This window comes from Chrysochloris asiatica, unplaced genomic scaffold, assembly GCF_000296735.1.
Source record: "Chrysochloris asiatica unplaced genomic scaffold, ChrAsi1.0 scaffold00085, whole genome shotgun sequence".
Classification (NCBI taxonomy): domain Eukaryota; kingdom Metazoa; phylum Chordata; class Mammalia; order Afrosoricida; family Chrysochloridae; genus Chrysochloris; species Chrysochloris asiatica.
The window spans coordinates 2666420-2681850 of NW_006408603.1; the positions used below are offsets into that span (position 1 = coordinate 2666420).

At 38.1% G+C, this 15431-nt stretch overlaps 1 protein-coding gene across 1 annotated transcript in view; it reads left to right on the forward strand.

Moving 5' to 3' along the window:
• PHTF1 (putative homeodomain transcription factor 1) overlaps nt 1-15431 on the forward strand; it is a 50336-nt gene that overhangs the window by 252 nt on the left and 34653 nt on the right. Inside the window, exons 2-5 of the mRNA XM_006865900.1 lie at nt 766-822; nt 4720-4789; nt 5246-5404; nt 13954-14110. Coding sequence (XP_006865962.1) covers nt 766-822; nt 4720-4789; nt 5246-5404; nt 13954-14110 — 443 coding nt within the window. The remainder of the gene's footprint in view (nt 1-765; nt 823-4719; nt 4790-5245; nt 5405-13953; nt 14111-15431) is intronic.

The window sequence follows — 15431 nt, forward strand, 5'->3', positions numbered from 1 at the left end:
TCATGTAACTTTCTCCTGAGTTTAGTAGTGCCACGTATTAATTATATTTCTCCGTATAAATAGACCCATTTTTATGCCTTTTAAATCCAGTTCTACATCCCATAATAACATTTTTAAGCCCCTGTCCTACTCTGCATATATAATGCCAGGATAATCCTCTAAAAGTCTGCTTCTGATCAAACTGATGTTTCTTAAGGGCGTGAAACCTTTATCTGCACAGCTCAGATTAGTACTGTCAACAGTCTCCTTGAGCTGTAACTGCCATTATAGTCCTCTTTAGTTTTTCTATTCTGATTTTCCTGAAGAATTAGAACTATCTTTTAAGGTAATATTTAATTTGTAATATTTTGGGCGTTTAAGTATTTTTAACAGACTTTTAGAGCCAACTTGTAAGGATTTGAAGGAAACAGTCCTTAGAAGTATTAATTTATTCGAACTCTTGAGAAGCACACACATTTTGAGATATCGTGGTGGTGGTGGTGGTGGTGGTGGTGTGCTGTGGAGTCAATTCTGACTCTTAGCAACTCTGTATAGAGTTGCAGAGGCTGTAAATCTTTACCAGAGCAGAAAGCCTCATCTTTCTCCAGTGGAGTAGCTGGTAGTTTAGAACTGCTGACCTTGAAGCTAGCAGCCTGACTGGTAACCACTATGCTACCAGAACTCCTTGAGATATCATACTGCTACTTAATAGTTTTTTACTTTTGTGAGAAAAGACTTAAGTGTGAGGATTTCCTTTACATTATCTAAGCCTGCTGCTTCTTTCAGATTGGAGCATATGATCAGCAGATATGGGAAAAGTCAATCGAACAGACTCAGATTAAGGTAAATTAGCTCATTTGATTCTAGCTTTGTTTTGCTGCATTGATGTGAAAAGTATCTTGTACTTAGTTTTTAATCTGTAGTGTCAGTTCTTATCTAGTAAGCATGGCCTTTTTATATCTTTTGAAATATTTAAAGAAACCATAGTGAAAGCATATGATACATGGCATTTAGCTTCAGTGTCAGAATAAAGGCATGATTGGGGCTATGATGAATTGGAGAGCAAAAGTCCCATATAAATAGCAGAAGTCCCACATTAATAGGAAGTGTATCTTATCAACAGCAAAAATAATTTGGTGTTTTATTATATTAAATATACACATAAATGGGTATTTTAAAAACCCAAAACTAAGATGTATAGCAAGACGCTGGACTGCAAAGTCGATTTGAGCCTCAAGGTTGGCGATTTAAGCTCACTAAACCCTAAAAAAACTCCTTAAAAACCCTATACAAGGTCGCTATAGGTTCGAACCAACTCCATGGCACTTAACAGCATGACAAGATGGTGGACTAGGCAGACACATTATATACAAGGACCTTCTACAATAAAGGTAGGAGAGACAAAATAAAATAGAGACATGAAAATTCTGGCACCCTGAATTTCTTCAGAAGAAAGGTTGGAGAGGTGCTTGCTGGGAGAAGAGGCCAAGTAGGGACATTGAGAGAGGGAGACTGACTAGTGAACGTCAGGCAGATGCAGCTCCACCATCATGTGAACCATTTTGGCAGCAGAGGGGGAGATCTGGCAGAGCAGTTTTGCACATGTGATGGAAGATGTGTGATTTCTTTTTCCTCAATCTCCCCTGATGACCAGAAGTATGGCTAGCTACCACCCTCATCCATCCCCAGCACAGACCCTACTCTTCAGGAGTTCTGAGCTGTGTGGTTAGGAGCCGTGCCAGTGTGAGGTGGGATCCGGCTGCACTGCTTTGGTGTGCCACTTTGGTGCCTGGATTCAGGTAGGCTTGCCTGTAGGACTACCAAACCCACAGTGTCACCAGGCCAGCTTGTAACCAGTCACCCTGCCCCCAGTTCCCTATGTTTGTAATAGACACTGAAACCAGCTACATCAAGAACCCCCAAGAACTACTTCCGGATTGAGTGTCCTGAACATAGATAACAACAGGGCCAACAGGCACTCCGTCTGGGGCCACAGCCACCTCCCAAGCTCCCTGAATTACAGGAGTTCCCCAGAGATTTCTCCCCTCGAGTCTAACAATTGTGCTGTTTGTTTTTACAAATATGACAACCCCTCAATACCCCAAAGACAACAGACAATTTTAACTCATGCGTAGAAACAAGGGAGAAGGGCTCAAACAAATGACCAAGAGACAGAGACAGAAAACCTTTTTGAGGAATAAAAGGTAATATATCTAGCTGAAAAAGAATTCAAAAGAATGAAAATTATGTATCTTCAGTGGATTGATAGAAAGATCTGGAAAGCAAGAACACAAAAACTTTAGAAGAATTCAGTAAAATACTACAAGAAAAAACAGACAAAATAAATGAAAATTTCAAAACAATACAAAACCTGCAATTAGAAATCCAGAAGATTAATAATAACATTTCAGAAGTGGACAATACATTGAAAGGGCAAAGGAGTAGATGTGAAGCAATGGAAACCCAAATTAGTGAGCTTAAAGAGAAATCTCTCAATACTAGTATGCTAGAACAATCAGACAAGAGAATGAAAAAATCCGCAAAAAGCATAAGAGTTCTGTGGGACATCATGAAGAGGAACACTTATGGGTGATTGGGATTCCAGAATAGGAAGATATAATAAAAAGCACAGAGAAAATTGTCAAAGAGTTGTTGGGAGAAAACTTCCCTAAGATCCTGAAAGACAAGAAGATAAACTTACAAGAAGCTGAATGGACCCCAAACAGGATAGATCCTAATAGAAAATCACCAAATTAAAGACAAGAAGACAAGGAAAGAATCATGAGAGCAGTTTGGGCAAAATGAAAAGTTACCTACAAAGGAGAATCAATAAGACTAAGCTTAAATTTCTTAGCAGAAAACACGCAAGCAAGAAGGCAATGCAATGATATACAAAACTCTTGAAAGAAAGAGATTGCCAACCAAGAATCATATACCCAGCAAAGCTGTCCATCAAATGTGATGATGAAATTAGGACATTTCCTAATAAACAGAAATTTGTAATGACCAGACCAACTTTACAAAAAAATACTAAAGGGTGTTCTTTGGGCTGAGAACTAACAACAGCAGACAACAACTTGAGATTACCATACATGACAACAGTAAAGCCAACCTGTTGTTGTTGTTAAGTGCTGTCAAGTCAGTTTCGGCCCATAGCGACCCTGTATAGGGTTTTCAAGGTGTGCTGGTGGGTTTGAACACTGCATTGTGGTTCAAACTGACCTTGCAGCCCAGCGCGTTATTCCGCGGCACCACATCAAAACAAACCTACAAGACTAAAAATAGGGTAACAGAGCTATCAATGTATAATGAAGTCAACTACAAAGCAAAAAGAAGGAATAGTGTAGATACAGAATTTCCAAGTGCCAGGGAAGTCAAATAGGCTTCAAGATAAAACAGACTGTTTTAAGCAGGGGAAAAAAAATTAATAAATTACAGGGTAACTTCAAAGAAAAAAAATATATATCTACACATCAAAATACAAAAAAAGGGAGGGAAATCAGAAAGATTTAGTAAACATTAACACAACAGAAATGAAAATGACAAGAAAACCCACAAAGAAAATGAACTCAGCATGGAAAATTAGTAGAACAAAGAGTCCAACAGCACCACACACACACACATACACACATACAAACCCCCCCCCAAAAAAACCCCAGAAAAATGACAGCACTCAAGTCATACCTATTGAGAATCACACTGAATGTAAATGAATGAAATGTACCAGTCAAGGGACATAAAGAGCAGAATAGAGGAGAAAACAGGATCCTTCAGTGTGCTGTCTACAAGAGACATTATCACAAAGATGGAGATAGCCTAAATTTCCATCAACAGAACTGTTAAACTTTGATGCATATACACAATGGAAAAATACAAAACATTGAAGAATAATGATAATCTGTAAAACATTTCACAACATGGTTGAGCCTGGGGGACATTATGCTGAATAATATTAGTCAATCACAAAAGGACAAACATTGTATGAGACCAATGTTATAAAAAGTTTTTTAAAAAAAACCGGGGTGGTGGGGTCTTGAAAAAAGAAACAATCTGATAGTTACAGGGGGGAAGTGGGAGGGAAAATTATTCATGGGCTAGAGGGTAAACACATGTTAACATGGATGACAGGGCAGGCAGTGTACAATAGGAAGGTTTGCAAAGGAAAGATAAAGGTAGCGGGAGACACAGGGAGGAATGCAATAGTTAAAACGAATAAAGGTAAATACTGTTAACTGTTGGTACGTGGAGGGGATTGCAGCCATGTAGTGAACCAAAGTGTAAGATGGTTTGTTGAATGTAAAGCTGATGATTTGCTTTGTAAGCCACTCAATTCACAATAAAAAGTTAAAAAAAAAACCCACCCTATTTGATTCCAACTCATGATGATTCCATGTGTGCAGAGTAGAACAGCACTCCATAGGTGTATAATTCAGAATGTAATTTCTTAATTTATAATAGGGGAGGAGAAAGACTAAATGATCTTCTAGTGCCCCACACTCAGGATTGTGGTTGGGGTCGTGACATAGGTGGGAATCAAGTCATGCAAAGGTTGCTTGGTGTTCAGATATAACTGGATAGTCATAAAAGATACAGAAAAGCCTAAAAACCAACCCTGCCCCTTAAAAGAATTTATTTCTCTACTGACTTTAATGCTTACATCTACAGATTCACAGCTTCACTCCTCACTGCCTCTCTCCCCCCCCCCCAATTTAATTCTGTTTTTATCTTGTTTTATCATAGGGCTTTAAAAACAAACCAAAAAAGATGGGTCACATAAAGCCAGACTTGATTGATGTTGACTTAATCAGAGGTGAGTTATAAAATTGGTTTATTTCTTACAGTACTATTATGTTGTTGTTTTTAAAATTATTTTTTAGCTCTCTGTCCTAGATAATGTTGAACCTTAATTTCTTATCTTTCTGCAATGATTTTACAATGATCATCCAGGTTTTAGCATTTGTTCACCCTTTGCCTTAATGTTGTGGTTATATATGAGCGACTTGGTCTCTTTAAGGGGAAAGGAAGATACACTTAGATATCTGTTGTTTTTAATTAAGAAAAATATAATGTGTAACCTTTCAAGTGAGCCTAACTTGTTTTGAGGAAATAAGTGATCAACGAAAGAAGAGACTGCATTTATTTGAACAAATATCCAGAAGAATAACAGTCTGTGTTTGAATTTCTGCTCTTGCTTGTTTTTGATACGATATGACAAGTAAGGCATCCGGATAAATGTTTGATGTTTTCTTCTGCTGTGTCTTTAAAGGCTCAACATTCGCCAAAGCCAAGCCTGAAATTCCATGGACGTCCCTGACTCGGAAGGGGCTTGTTCGAGTTGTATTTTTACCATTGTTCAGCAGTTGGTGGATTCAGGTTACCTCTCAAAGAATCTTTATTTGGCTGCTACTGCTTTACCTCATGCAAGGTAATTGGAGGAGTTGCAAACAAGCTATGCTAATTTTCTTTTGCTGCTTTTGCTGTTGGTTAGTGAAGACCCTACTGTGTGCTTACATTTACACTTTGATTTGATGACTTCAAGTACAAAGAAATGAAGGAACATATGCCCTTTAGGGTTCACCTTCGAAATTATTTGCTCTGAAAGAACTTAGTAGTAGCTCAGTACACTTGTTTACCCCTCCTATCTTGAATTTCTTTCTACCTGTCTTACCTGCTTCAAAGGCCTTCTCGATCTTTTCTTCTTTCTGACCTTTGAATATTAGATTATCTCATGGTTGTATGCTGGGCCCTCTTCTCTTTTTGCTAGGTAATCTCATAAAACCTCATTGCTTTAAATATCACTGATAAAATAGTGGTTCTTAAATTTTTTTCTTTAGGCCAGATCTCACTGTTGAACTTCAGACTTGTAATTCTAACTGCCTGCTTAACATTTCCATATGGAAATTTAATAGATATCTTGAACTTTAATTATTTTCCAAAAGGGAACTCTTAATTTTTTTTTTATTTTTTAAATGCACTAACTTGTTCCTCTTTAGGTCTTCCCCATTTCATTTATCACCAGTCATTTAGCAGTGACCCAGTTTTAAAGTGAAATATGAAGTTTATTTGACTATCAACTCTTACATCTGTCACCAACTCTAAAATATGCATTGATTCTTATCTCTCTGCTGCCGCTATCAGAGTCCAAACCACCAGCATCTCTCTGCCTGGACCATGAGAACAACATCTACTCTGTCTGAGCCTGTGCGTTCCTAACCGCTCATTTCATAGCAGTTTGAGAGATCTTTTAGAAACAGGAACCATATGATGTCATTCTTCTGCTTTAAACCTTTTAATGGTTTGCTACTGCCCTGATAATAAAAATCCCAACTCCTTACCAGGACCTGTGTTGTCCTTCATGATGTTACCTGCTCACTTCTCAGATCTCGTTTTTCTTACCATCTCTAAGCCACTCTCTTCCTTGTTCACTTTAGGCATAACAGGTCATTTCCGCCCCTCTGTTCATCACATAAAACTTTCCTTTCTGCTTGGGCCATTCTTATTCTTAAAGGTTTTTACATACTTAGCTATTTTCTCATCTTTAAGACCTTAGCTATAAGATAACAGCTTTCATAGAAAAGTTTTCTCTGTCTATATTGTGTAAACAGCCCACTCTCAGTCACTATTACATGAATCTTACTTTAATTTCTGTATTACACATCAATACCTGATGCGGTTTTTTCCTCTCTCCCTGTAGGTAGGGACCTTGTTGTTGTTGCTGTTAAGTGCCATGGAGTTGGTTCCAACTCATAGCGACTCTGTATAGAGTTTCCAAGGAGCAGCTGGTGGGTTTGAGCTGCTGACCTTGTGGTTTGCAGTCCAGTACTTATTCTACAGTGCCACATTAGAGTCTATGTAGGGACCTGGCTGGCTGTGTGTCGTGGAGTCAGAACCAACTCATAGCGACCCTGTATAGGGTTTCTGAGGCTGTAAATCTTTATGGGAGTAGAACACCTTATCTTTCTCCCGCAGAACAGTTGGTAGTTTCGAACTGCTGACCTTGTGGTTTGCAGCCCCATTCATAACCACTACACTACCAGAGCGCCTTATGTAGGGACTTAGTATATATATAAACATGTATGTATATATATATTTATATATACCATTTCCACAGTGCAGGGACCTATTATATATATACAGGGTCACTATGGGTCAGAAACCGACTCGACAGCACTGAACAACGATATATATATATGTATGTATGTATGTATGTATGTGTGTGTGTGTATATATATATATATATACACACACACACACACCATATCCACACTGCCTACCATGAACACCTCCTGAAAGTGGGCAATGTATCCTATTGTAAAAGGGAGAAAAAAAAAAAAAAAAGCAGCACCAACCATTCCTCCCATAACCCTCTCTGCTTCTCAGCTAGGTTCAATAATCCATTGCAATGGTCACAAAGAACTCAAACACCATACTCACAGTTAGGGTGTTGCTTAGGGAAGTTAGCAGGTTATAATTCAGAATCAGAAAATGCTCAGGGCAGAGTTTTAGTCAGGACAGCCTTTCCTCAGCTGTGTCCACAGGTAGGCCGCTCTCTGCCCAGGCGATGTTACAGAGCTCTTTTAGGGCTGCTGATAAATGCCCAAATGTATCACTCAACCATATGCCTCAACCTGAAGGCACTTAGTTCTGGCTCTGTGGGTCAGCAAATCCAGCTCCCTTAATTAAGTGTCTGGAGGCATCCTCCTGCCCTAAGTCACTCAACTTGACTTGCTCCGTAGGCTGGGAAGCTCACTGCTCTGTTTGTGCTCTGGTTTTTGGTTCTGCTGCTGCTCCTCCGGGGCCACTCCTCCCAGGTCACAGCTTCCTGTCTCTGAATCTTGGGCTCCAAAGGATCCTCTCCATTCCTGGATCTTCTTTGAACATAGTGAGATTCCCTCATCTTGTTTCTGAGATGGCTCATTTTATGCTCATGCTAGAGTTCCAAGTGTTTACAATCACAATGAAGTCTTTTAAGCATTCACAACTGAATCATGTCATCCTATCAGTATCTTCTCCCACCTTCTCTTACTCAAATTCAGCAGGAAGAGTTGTTTGGTGGGCATTACAAAGAGTAAGGCTAGAAGAGACATATTAAATAATTCACTACACCACACCAATGATAATTATTGTTTTTACATACTGTTGAGGTGATGCTGACTCAAAGTTACCCCGTATGACCGAGCACTGCCCCATAGGATTTTCTAAGCTGTGATCTTAAGGGAATTGTATCACTATGTGTTTGTCCAGTGGACCCACTGGATGGGTCAAAACACCAACCTTTCTTTAGAAGCTGAGCACTTAACCTGTGATTATATCCCATGATTACACGTGTGCAAAACGACATAGAGAAGGTTGGATTAGGGTGAAAGGACCATGGTTGATTTTGCTTTTATCTCTGATTGTTTTGGATTTTTTAATTAATTTTAGAGTGAAAAATACATCTGTGCATCTGAAATCTGTAAATTTAATCTTTTAAAGTTGTGACAGTGCTGATTTTTTGTAATGATGGAAATGTTCTATGTTTACACTGTGCAATACAGTAGCTACTAGCTACATGTGGCTATTGATTATTGGAATATGGTAAGTGTGAGTAAGGAACTACAATTTAAATTTTATTTACTTTTACTTAAATTTAAACAGCCACATGTGGATGTTGTTATTGCTGCTATTGTTAAATGCCGCTGAGTTGATTTTGACTCATAGCAACCCTATTTAGGGTTTTCAAGGAGTAGCTGGTAGGTTTGAACCTCCAACCTTGTGGTTAACAGTACGGTGTTTATCCTATAGTGCGATACCAGTACTCCCACATGTGAATAGAGACTACATAAATACAGGGAAGGTATACCATTATTTTGCTAGGACTTTTCATTTTAATAAACTTTTCTTCATTTTATGAAAAGCTTTCATAACTATCATTTTAATGGCTGCATAACAATTCATCATATCTGTTTTAATTTCTGCATTTACACATCACTACCTAATGTTGCAAGTAAGGAGCTTTGGTAGCATAGTGGTTACAAGTCAGGCTGCTAACCTCAAGGTCAGAGGTTCGAAGCTATCAGCTGCTCTGTAGGAGACCTTATCACCACCTGGATCTCTGTTCCTCTGTGTTTACCTTCTTTCACATTGTAATTGTTTTGATCATAGACTGATCTCCCAGATCTTCTGTTCTTATAATTTTATTCTGTTCTCAACTCTTCCATTTGTTGATTGAGTTCCGGGTGATGCTGCCATGTACGTCAATCTCTGGTTGTTTTCTGTTCTTGTTGGTTCTCAGCCCACAGAACTCCCTTTAGGATATTTTTCATTGCAGAGTTGGCTTTGGCAAAATCCTTTAGCTTCTGTTTATCCTGGAATGTTTTGATTACACCATCGTATTTGATTGACAGCTTTGCTGGGTAGCAGTTTTTTTTCTTTCAGGGTTTTATATATGTCTCTCCATTGCCTTCTTGCCTGCATGGTTTCTGATGAGAGATCTGAGCTTAATCTGATTTGCTTGCTTTTGTATGTTACATCTCTCTTTTCCCTAGCTGCTTTCAGGATTCTGTCCTTATCTTTGATTTTGGAGAGCTTGATTATGATATGTCTTGGTGATTTTCTTTTAGGGTCTATCCTTCCTGGGATTCATTGAGCTTCTTGAATGCTTATCTTTTCACTTTTCAGAATGTTAGGGAAATTTTCTTCCAGCAGCTCTTCAACTATCTTCTCTGTGGACTTGTGTGGTTCTTCCTTTTCCAGAATGCCAATAACTCCTTAAATTATTCTTCATATTGTACAACATGAATCTTAGGCCTTTTTCAGATTTTTTAAATCCTTTTTTCTGCTTGCTCTTCTACCTTAGTGTTGAGATATTTATCTTCTAGCTCACTAGTTCTGGCTTCTAACTCTTCAGTTATACTCCTTTGCCTTTTCAGTGTATTCTCCGTTTCTGATATTCTATTATTAATTGTTTGGACCTCTTTCTGTAGGTTTTGAATTGCTTCCAATGCTGTATCTATCTTATTTGATTGTTCCTGGCACTTTCCTGACTTTTTCCTTATTTTTCTTAACTGCATTGTATAGTGTTTTAATACATTGTATAATCATTTTTCGGGATTCCTTCTCAGGCTTTTCCAAAGCCTGCCCATCTTCCAGTATGGAGTGTAGGTCTACTTCCAGCTCATTTTCCTCAGTCACTTCATCTTGTTTCTGGACATGTGCTGATAGGGTCATCTGTTTCTCTTTTTTGGCTATATTTCAAGAGTTAGCTGTGGACTTAATACTTAGATGGTATTTTTTATGCTTTCTGATTGCCTCCAGGTAGATGTGATCCCTTTTCACTCTTCTTCCTGAGACATTTCAAGATGCCGCTGTTAGTCGTTATGACATAACTCAGGATTTAATTTTCGGCCTGTTTCCTTTTTAGTCTGCCTGCCCTGCTCCACAACCCCCTTCAGGCCTTTTTCCTAGTGATAAACAGTTCAGGGCCAACTGTGGCAGTTTTGCACTGCCTTTTGGTTTTAAGTACAGACTGTCTCTTTACATTTCATGTAGATCTGTGCACATGCATAGTAGAAACCTCCGTTGGTGGGTATGAGGTGTCCGCTCAGGCACCCCCTCTAGTCACCAGAATGGAGGTGCACAGCCAGCAAGAGACCAATGAACAGATATTTCTGTGTTCTGTCAGGCATCTGTAGCTGCTCTGATTCTTCCCCCTCTTGGTCTCTCTCAAGATGATGGCTCCGGGAGAGCTGAGCATCTTGAATTAGAAAGCAATGGATTTCTTGCTTCTACTACAAATTCCCCTAGCTGTAAGTCTTCCAGCCTTCTAAATATTCCTTTATATGTGGTTCAGAGTTCTGGCACCATCCCCTGAACCTGCTTGGTCCGGTATTCTTTGTGGTTGCTGATGGAGCTTTTCACTGCACTTCCACTGATCCGCCATCTTGTTTGTTATTTTTTAAGTTTTTATTGTGAATTTACTTGCATTTCTTGTTTTAGTCAAATTTTCGGCTATATATTTCACTCAGTAAAGCTTTGTAGGAATTTTTTTTTTTCTTCCATTTTTAGGTCTGCTTGTTGTTAAGCGCCGTTGAGTCAGTTCCGACCCATAGCGACCCTGTATAGGGTTTCCAAGGAGCCACTGATGAGCTTGAACCACCGACCTTGCAGTTCAAAGGGCTTTGCGGTCTGGTGCATTAACCCACAGCGCCACACCAGGACTCTTTAGATTTTGTTAAAAGGAACCCTTGTGACTAAGTGGTTAAAGTGCTCGGCTGGTAGCCAAAAGATCCGAAGTTAGTATCCACTAGCTGCTCTGAGGGCGAATCAGTGATGGTCTACTTCTGTAAAGATCACTCCATGGCAGTGGGTGTGGTTTGTGGTTTAGATCTTACTAAAGCTAAATTCAAATGTTTTTGATTTTGTTGATGCTGCTGCGGATAGAAGACTTTATATTGTTTGGTTTACCAATTTTAACTGGTTTATTTCTGTTGTATTTGAATACCATTGGCTTATATTTAAAAGAATTATAACTTTCCACTTAATTAAACTCTCCTTCATTCCAATAGTTTTTCAGTACATATCTTAGAATTTTTAATTATGTGACCATATTTTTGGCAAGTAATTAAAAACTTGGTCTTGACTTTTTCATTTTTTTTTTTTTTTTAAATTGAATTAGGGAACATTTTCAGAATTGTGTTAATAACATTAAGAATTGTCATCTTTGTTTAGTTCCTGATTCAGAATGTCTTCACTGATACAATGTGTGTTGCTTTTTCCTGCATATTCTTGAGCATGTTAAGGAAATATTTTTCTATTCTAGTATTTTTGAAGAGATTAACATTTGAGATTAATTAAAAATCAGGAGCAAGGATTGATTATTATGAAATGCTTTTTCACCATCAATTGAAATTATTTGTAACAACTACATTAAATTAGATTAATTCAATTTAGTTAACAAATTACTTCTGTGTCATGTACAGTGCCAAGTACTCATTTCAGCTCTGAGATAGATTTTTTTTATCCTGGCATTTCTGTTTCTATGTGGTCTTAATGAATTACCTTTTGTTATATTGTCATATTTAATTTGATAGCACATTCATTAATTCATTTAATAAATATTGAGGCATGTAGTGGGTACATGTTGGGCTACTAACTGTAAGGTCAGCAGGTTGAGTCCACCAGTCTCTCTGTGGGAAAAAGATGAGACTTTTATTTCCATAAATATTTACAGCTTCAGAAACGCTGTACAGCATCACTTTAATGACACATAACCACCACCACCACCACCACCACCACTGTGTGCTAACTATTAGTCTAGGTATTTGTTGTTGTGAAGTAACATGGAATACACTCTGACTCATAGCAACTCTTTTTTTTTTTTTAAGTTTTTATTGTGAATTGAGTGAAAATGTATAGGGCAGATTATCAGTTTTACATTCAACAAATCATATTTTGTTTCACTGCAGTGATTACAATTCTCTCCATGTACCATCGGCTAATAGCATTTACCTCTATCCCCACCCTTTTTTGTTGTTGTTGTTGTTTTGATGTACACACACAAAACAGAAAATACACGTTTGTTTAAATGTCCAAAGGCACATTTTGCAAGCCAGCCTCCTGCCCACACACTGCTTTTCTCAGTCCACAGGCCCAGAGCCCACAACTGCTCGATCTCTTTATGCCATCGCCTTTGCCAGTCTCTGCTGTCACCGTCTTTCTGATTAGGATCCCATGCTCTACTCATACTCTTCCCTCTTGATGGTTCTAGGGTCCTCTGTTCCTAAATGAAAGGTTAACTGCTCCCCTCTTTGAGTTATACATCTTCTACATTTACAGTTGTGATCATTGTACTTAGTCTTGATAACAATTACTCACACTCACAATGGAATCATGAACTCCTATCCCCATTCCCCATTATCCTCTTTCACCAGACCCGTCTGGACAAGAGGAAAACTATCCTGTGGGGATTCTACCTTACCCCTCTCAATCTGAAACTAAGCACACTCATAGCAACTCCTTATAGGGTTTCTGAGGAGCAGCTGGTGGGTTTGAACTGCCAACCTTGTTGCTCACAGCCCAATGCTGATCTAAAACAGACAAAAATCCCAACCTTCTTGGCATATAAATTTTTTTAGTAAATTTATATTCACATTCACAAGACAGTAATGTCTGTAGTTTTTTGTTCGATGCTCTTAATTTGATTATCAGGGTTATATTAGGCATAAAATAAATTTGATAGCTTTCTATTTTTTTTCTCCACACAGATATAGCTTAGTTTATATAGCACAAGAATATCTTTATGTTAAAGTCTGAAAGAATCATCTATTACCATCTATGTGTGAAATATTTGTAGAGATAATTTTCTTCATATTTCTTATTTCTTTCCTCACTTATGTTTTTCACCATTTCATATATGTATACAAAGTATACATGTGCAATGCAGTGTAGAATTAAAAGGGAGAACTCTGGAACCTGACTACCTGTATTCAAATCCCAGCTTTGCTAATCACTACCTGGGTTATCTTGAGCCTTGGGAAATAGTTCCCAAGCAGAACATCATTTCAGAGTGCATCTTTTATATGTTGTTGTTGTTGTGTGCCGTGGAGTCGGTTCCGACTCATAGCGACCCTGTACAGGGAGGGTTTCCAATGCCGTAAATCTTTACGGGAGCAGAAAGCCTCATCTTTCTCCCGCGGAACAGCTGGTAGTTTCGAACTGTTGACCTTGTGGTTTGCAGCCCGATTCGTAACCGCTATGCTTTATCTTTTATATAGCATCTAGCTATTTTGTGGTAGGATGTCATTTGGGGTATCTAGATTATATATAATACTACCAGAGAGGCAAGTCATTGTAACATTTCACTTTCTCTTGTTTTGTGATATCTAGGGCTTCAAGTTTTCACTCTGCTTATGTAGTTTTTAAAATGGCTTATTTTTGTAGCTATAATTTATACAAAGCCCTAGTGTTTGACATTTGAAAACTTCTCCTTTTCAGTTATTGCAATTGTGTTATATCTTATGATGCCTCTTGTGAACGTAAGTGAAGTGCTTGGACCCTTGTGCCTTATGCTACTCATGGGAACTGTCCACTGTCAAATTGTGTCTACTCAGATAACAAAGCCATCAGGAAGCAATGGAAACCGGAGAAGAAGGTGAGATGAGAAATTACACTTAAGTTGAGATCTTCTGGGAGAGCTATTGTAGAGGTTAAAAAAATATATTGGTGACACTAATTAAAATATTTTGCATATATTTACATTTTTTGCTTAAAACTGAATATTTTTTTGCTTTTCTCCTTGAAGCTAAGAAATACTATTATAAATTTTATACATATTTCCAGGTGGGATTTTGTCATTCAGTACAAAATTGGGTTGAAATTCACTGTACACAAAGATTTTAGCACAGTGAGTTGATCCTACCAAAAAATGTTGCCTATTTTCAAATGTGTAGAATGAATTTTTAAAAAGCTTTTTATTGTGAATTGAGTGAAGGTTTACAGAATCGAACAGAGCACCAGTCCCACAAAGAATGAATTTTTAAGTGTTCTAAACTTTTAATAAAGACTTGACTTTTATACACATTGAATTCTTGTCACACTTTTATTGGTTCTGTGGTATGTGTAGGTTTTGGAGCCTCTGAAAGGTGTCTTGTATCTTTCCTCAGAGGACCTGAAGAATTTTGCTTAACTAAGCAGTTACTAAGGGGAGTGAGTTGGCTCTATATGATAAGCACTGGACTGCAAACTACAGGGTCAGAGGTTTGAGCCCCCCAGCTGTTTTATATGGAGAAAGATGAGGCTTTCTGGTCCTGAAAAGATGTACAGCCTCAGAAACCCTATATAGGGTCACTGTAGGTCAGAACTCACTTGACAACACTTAACAGCAATAACAATTAGTTACTAAATTTAACTTTCATTTGATGCAATACAGTTCAACGTATTTTTATTTTTTTATGTCATTTTCAAAATTTTTTTCCCCTGAAAAAGAAGATTCCTTGTAAATACCAATTGGTTTAAAGTGTTCTAAGAGAATCTCCCACAACTCCTTTGTTAGTTTGTAGTACAGACTAGGAAGAAAGAGTGACAAACTACTTCCGAATTGCTAGTCACTGAAAACTCTATGAATAACAGAGAACACTGTCAGATACAGGACCGGAAGGTGGGAAGGCACTCAGAATGTGACTGGGGATAAAAATGCCTCCTCAAAGTAGAGTTGACCAAGATGACCACGATGACGTGAATAGAGTTAAGCTCGGGGGAGAAATGCTCACAGAACCTTCATTTGCTAATGGGGCCACAAATCAAAATGAAGAGAAACAGCTGTAAACATCCATTGAAAATCGGAACATGGAATGTACGAAGTATGAGTCTGGGAAAATTGGAAGTTGTCAAAAATGAAATGGAATGCATCAACATCGATACCTTAGGCATTAGTGAGCTGAAATGGACTGGTATTGGCCATTTTGAATCTGACA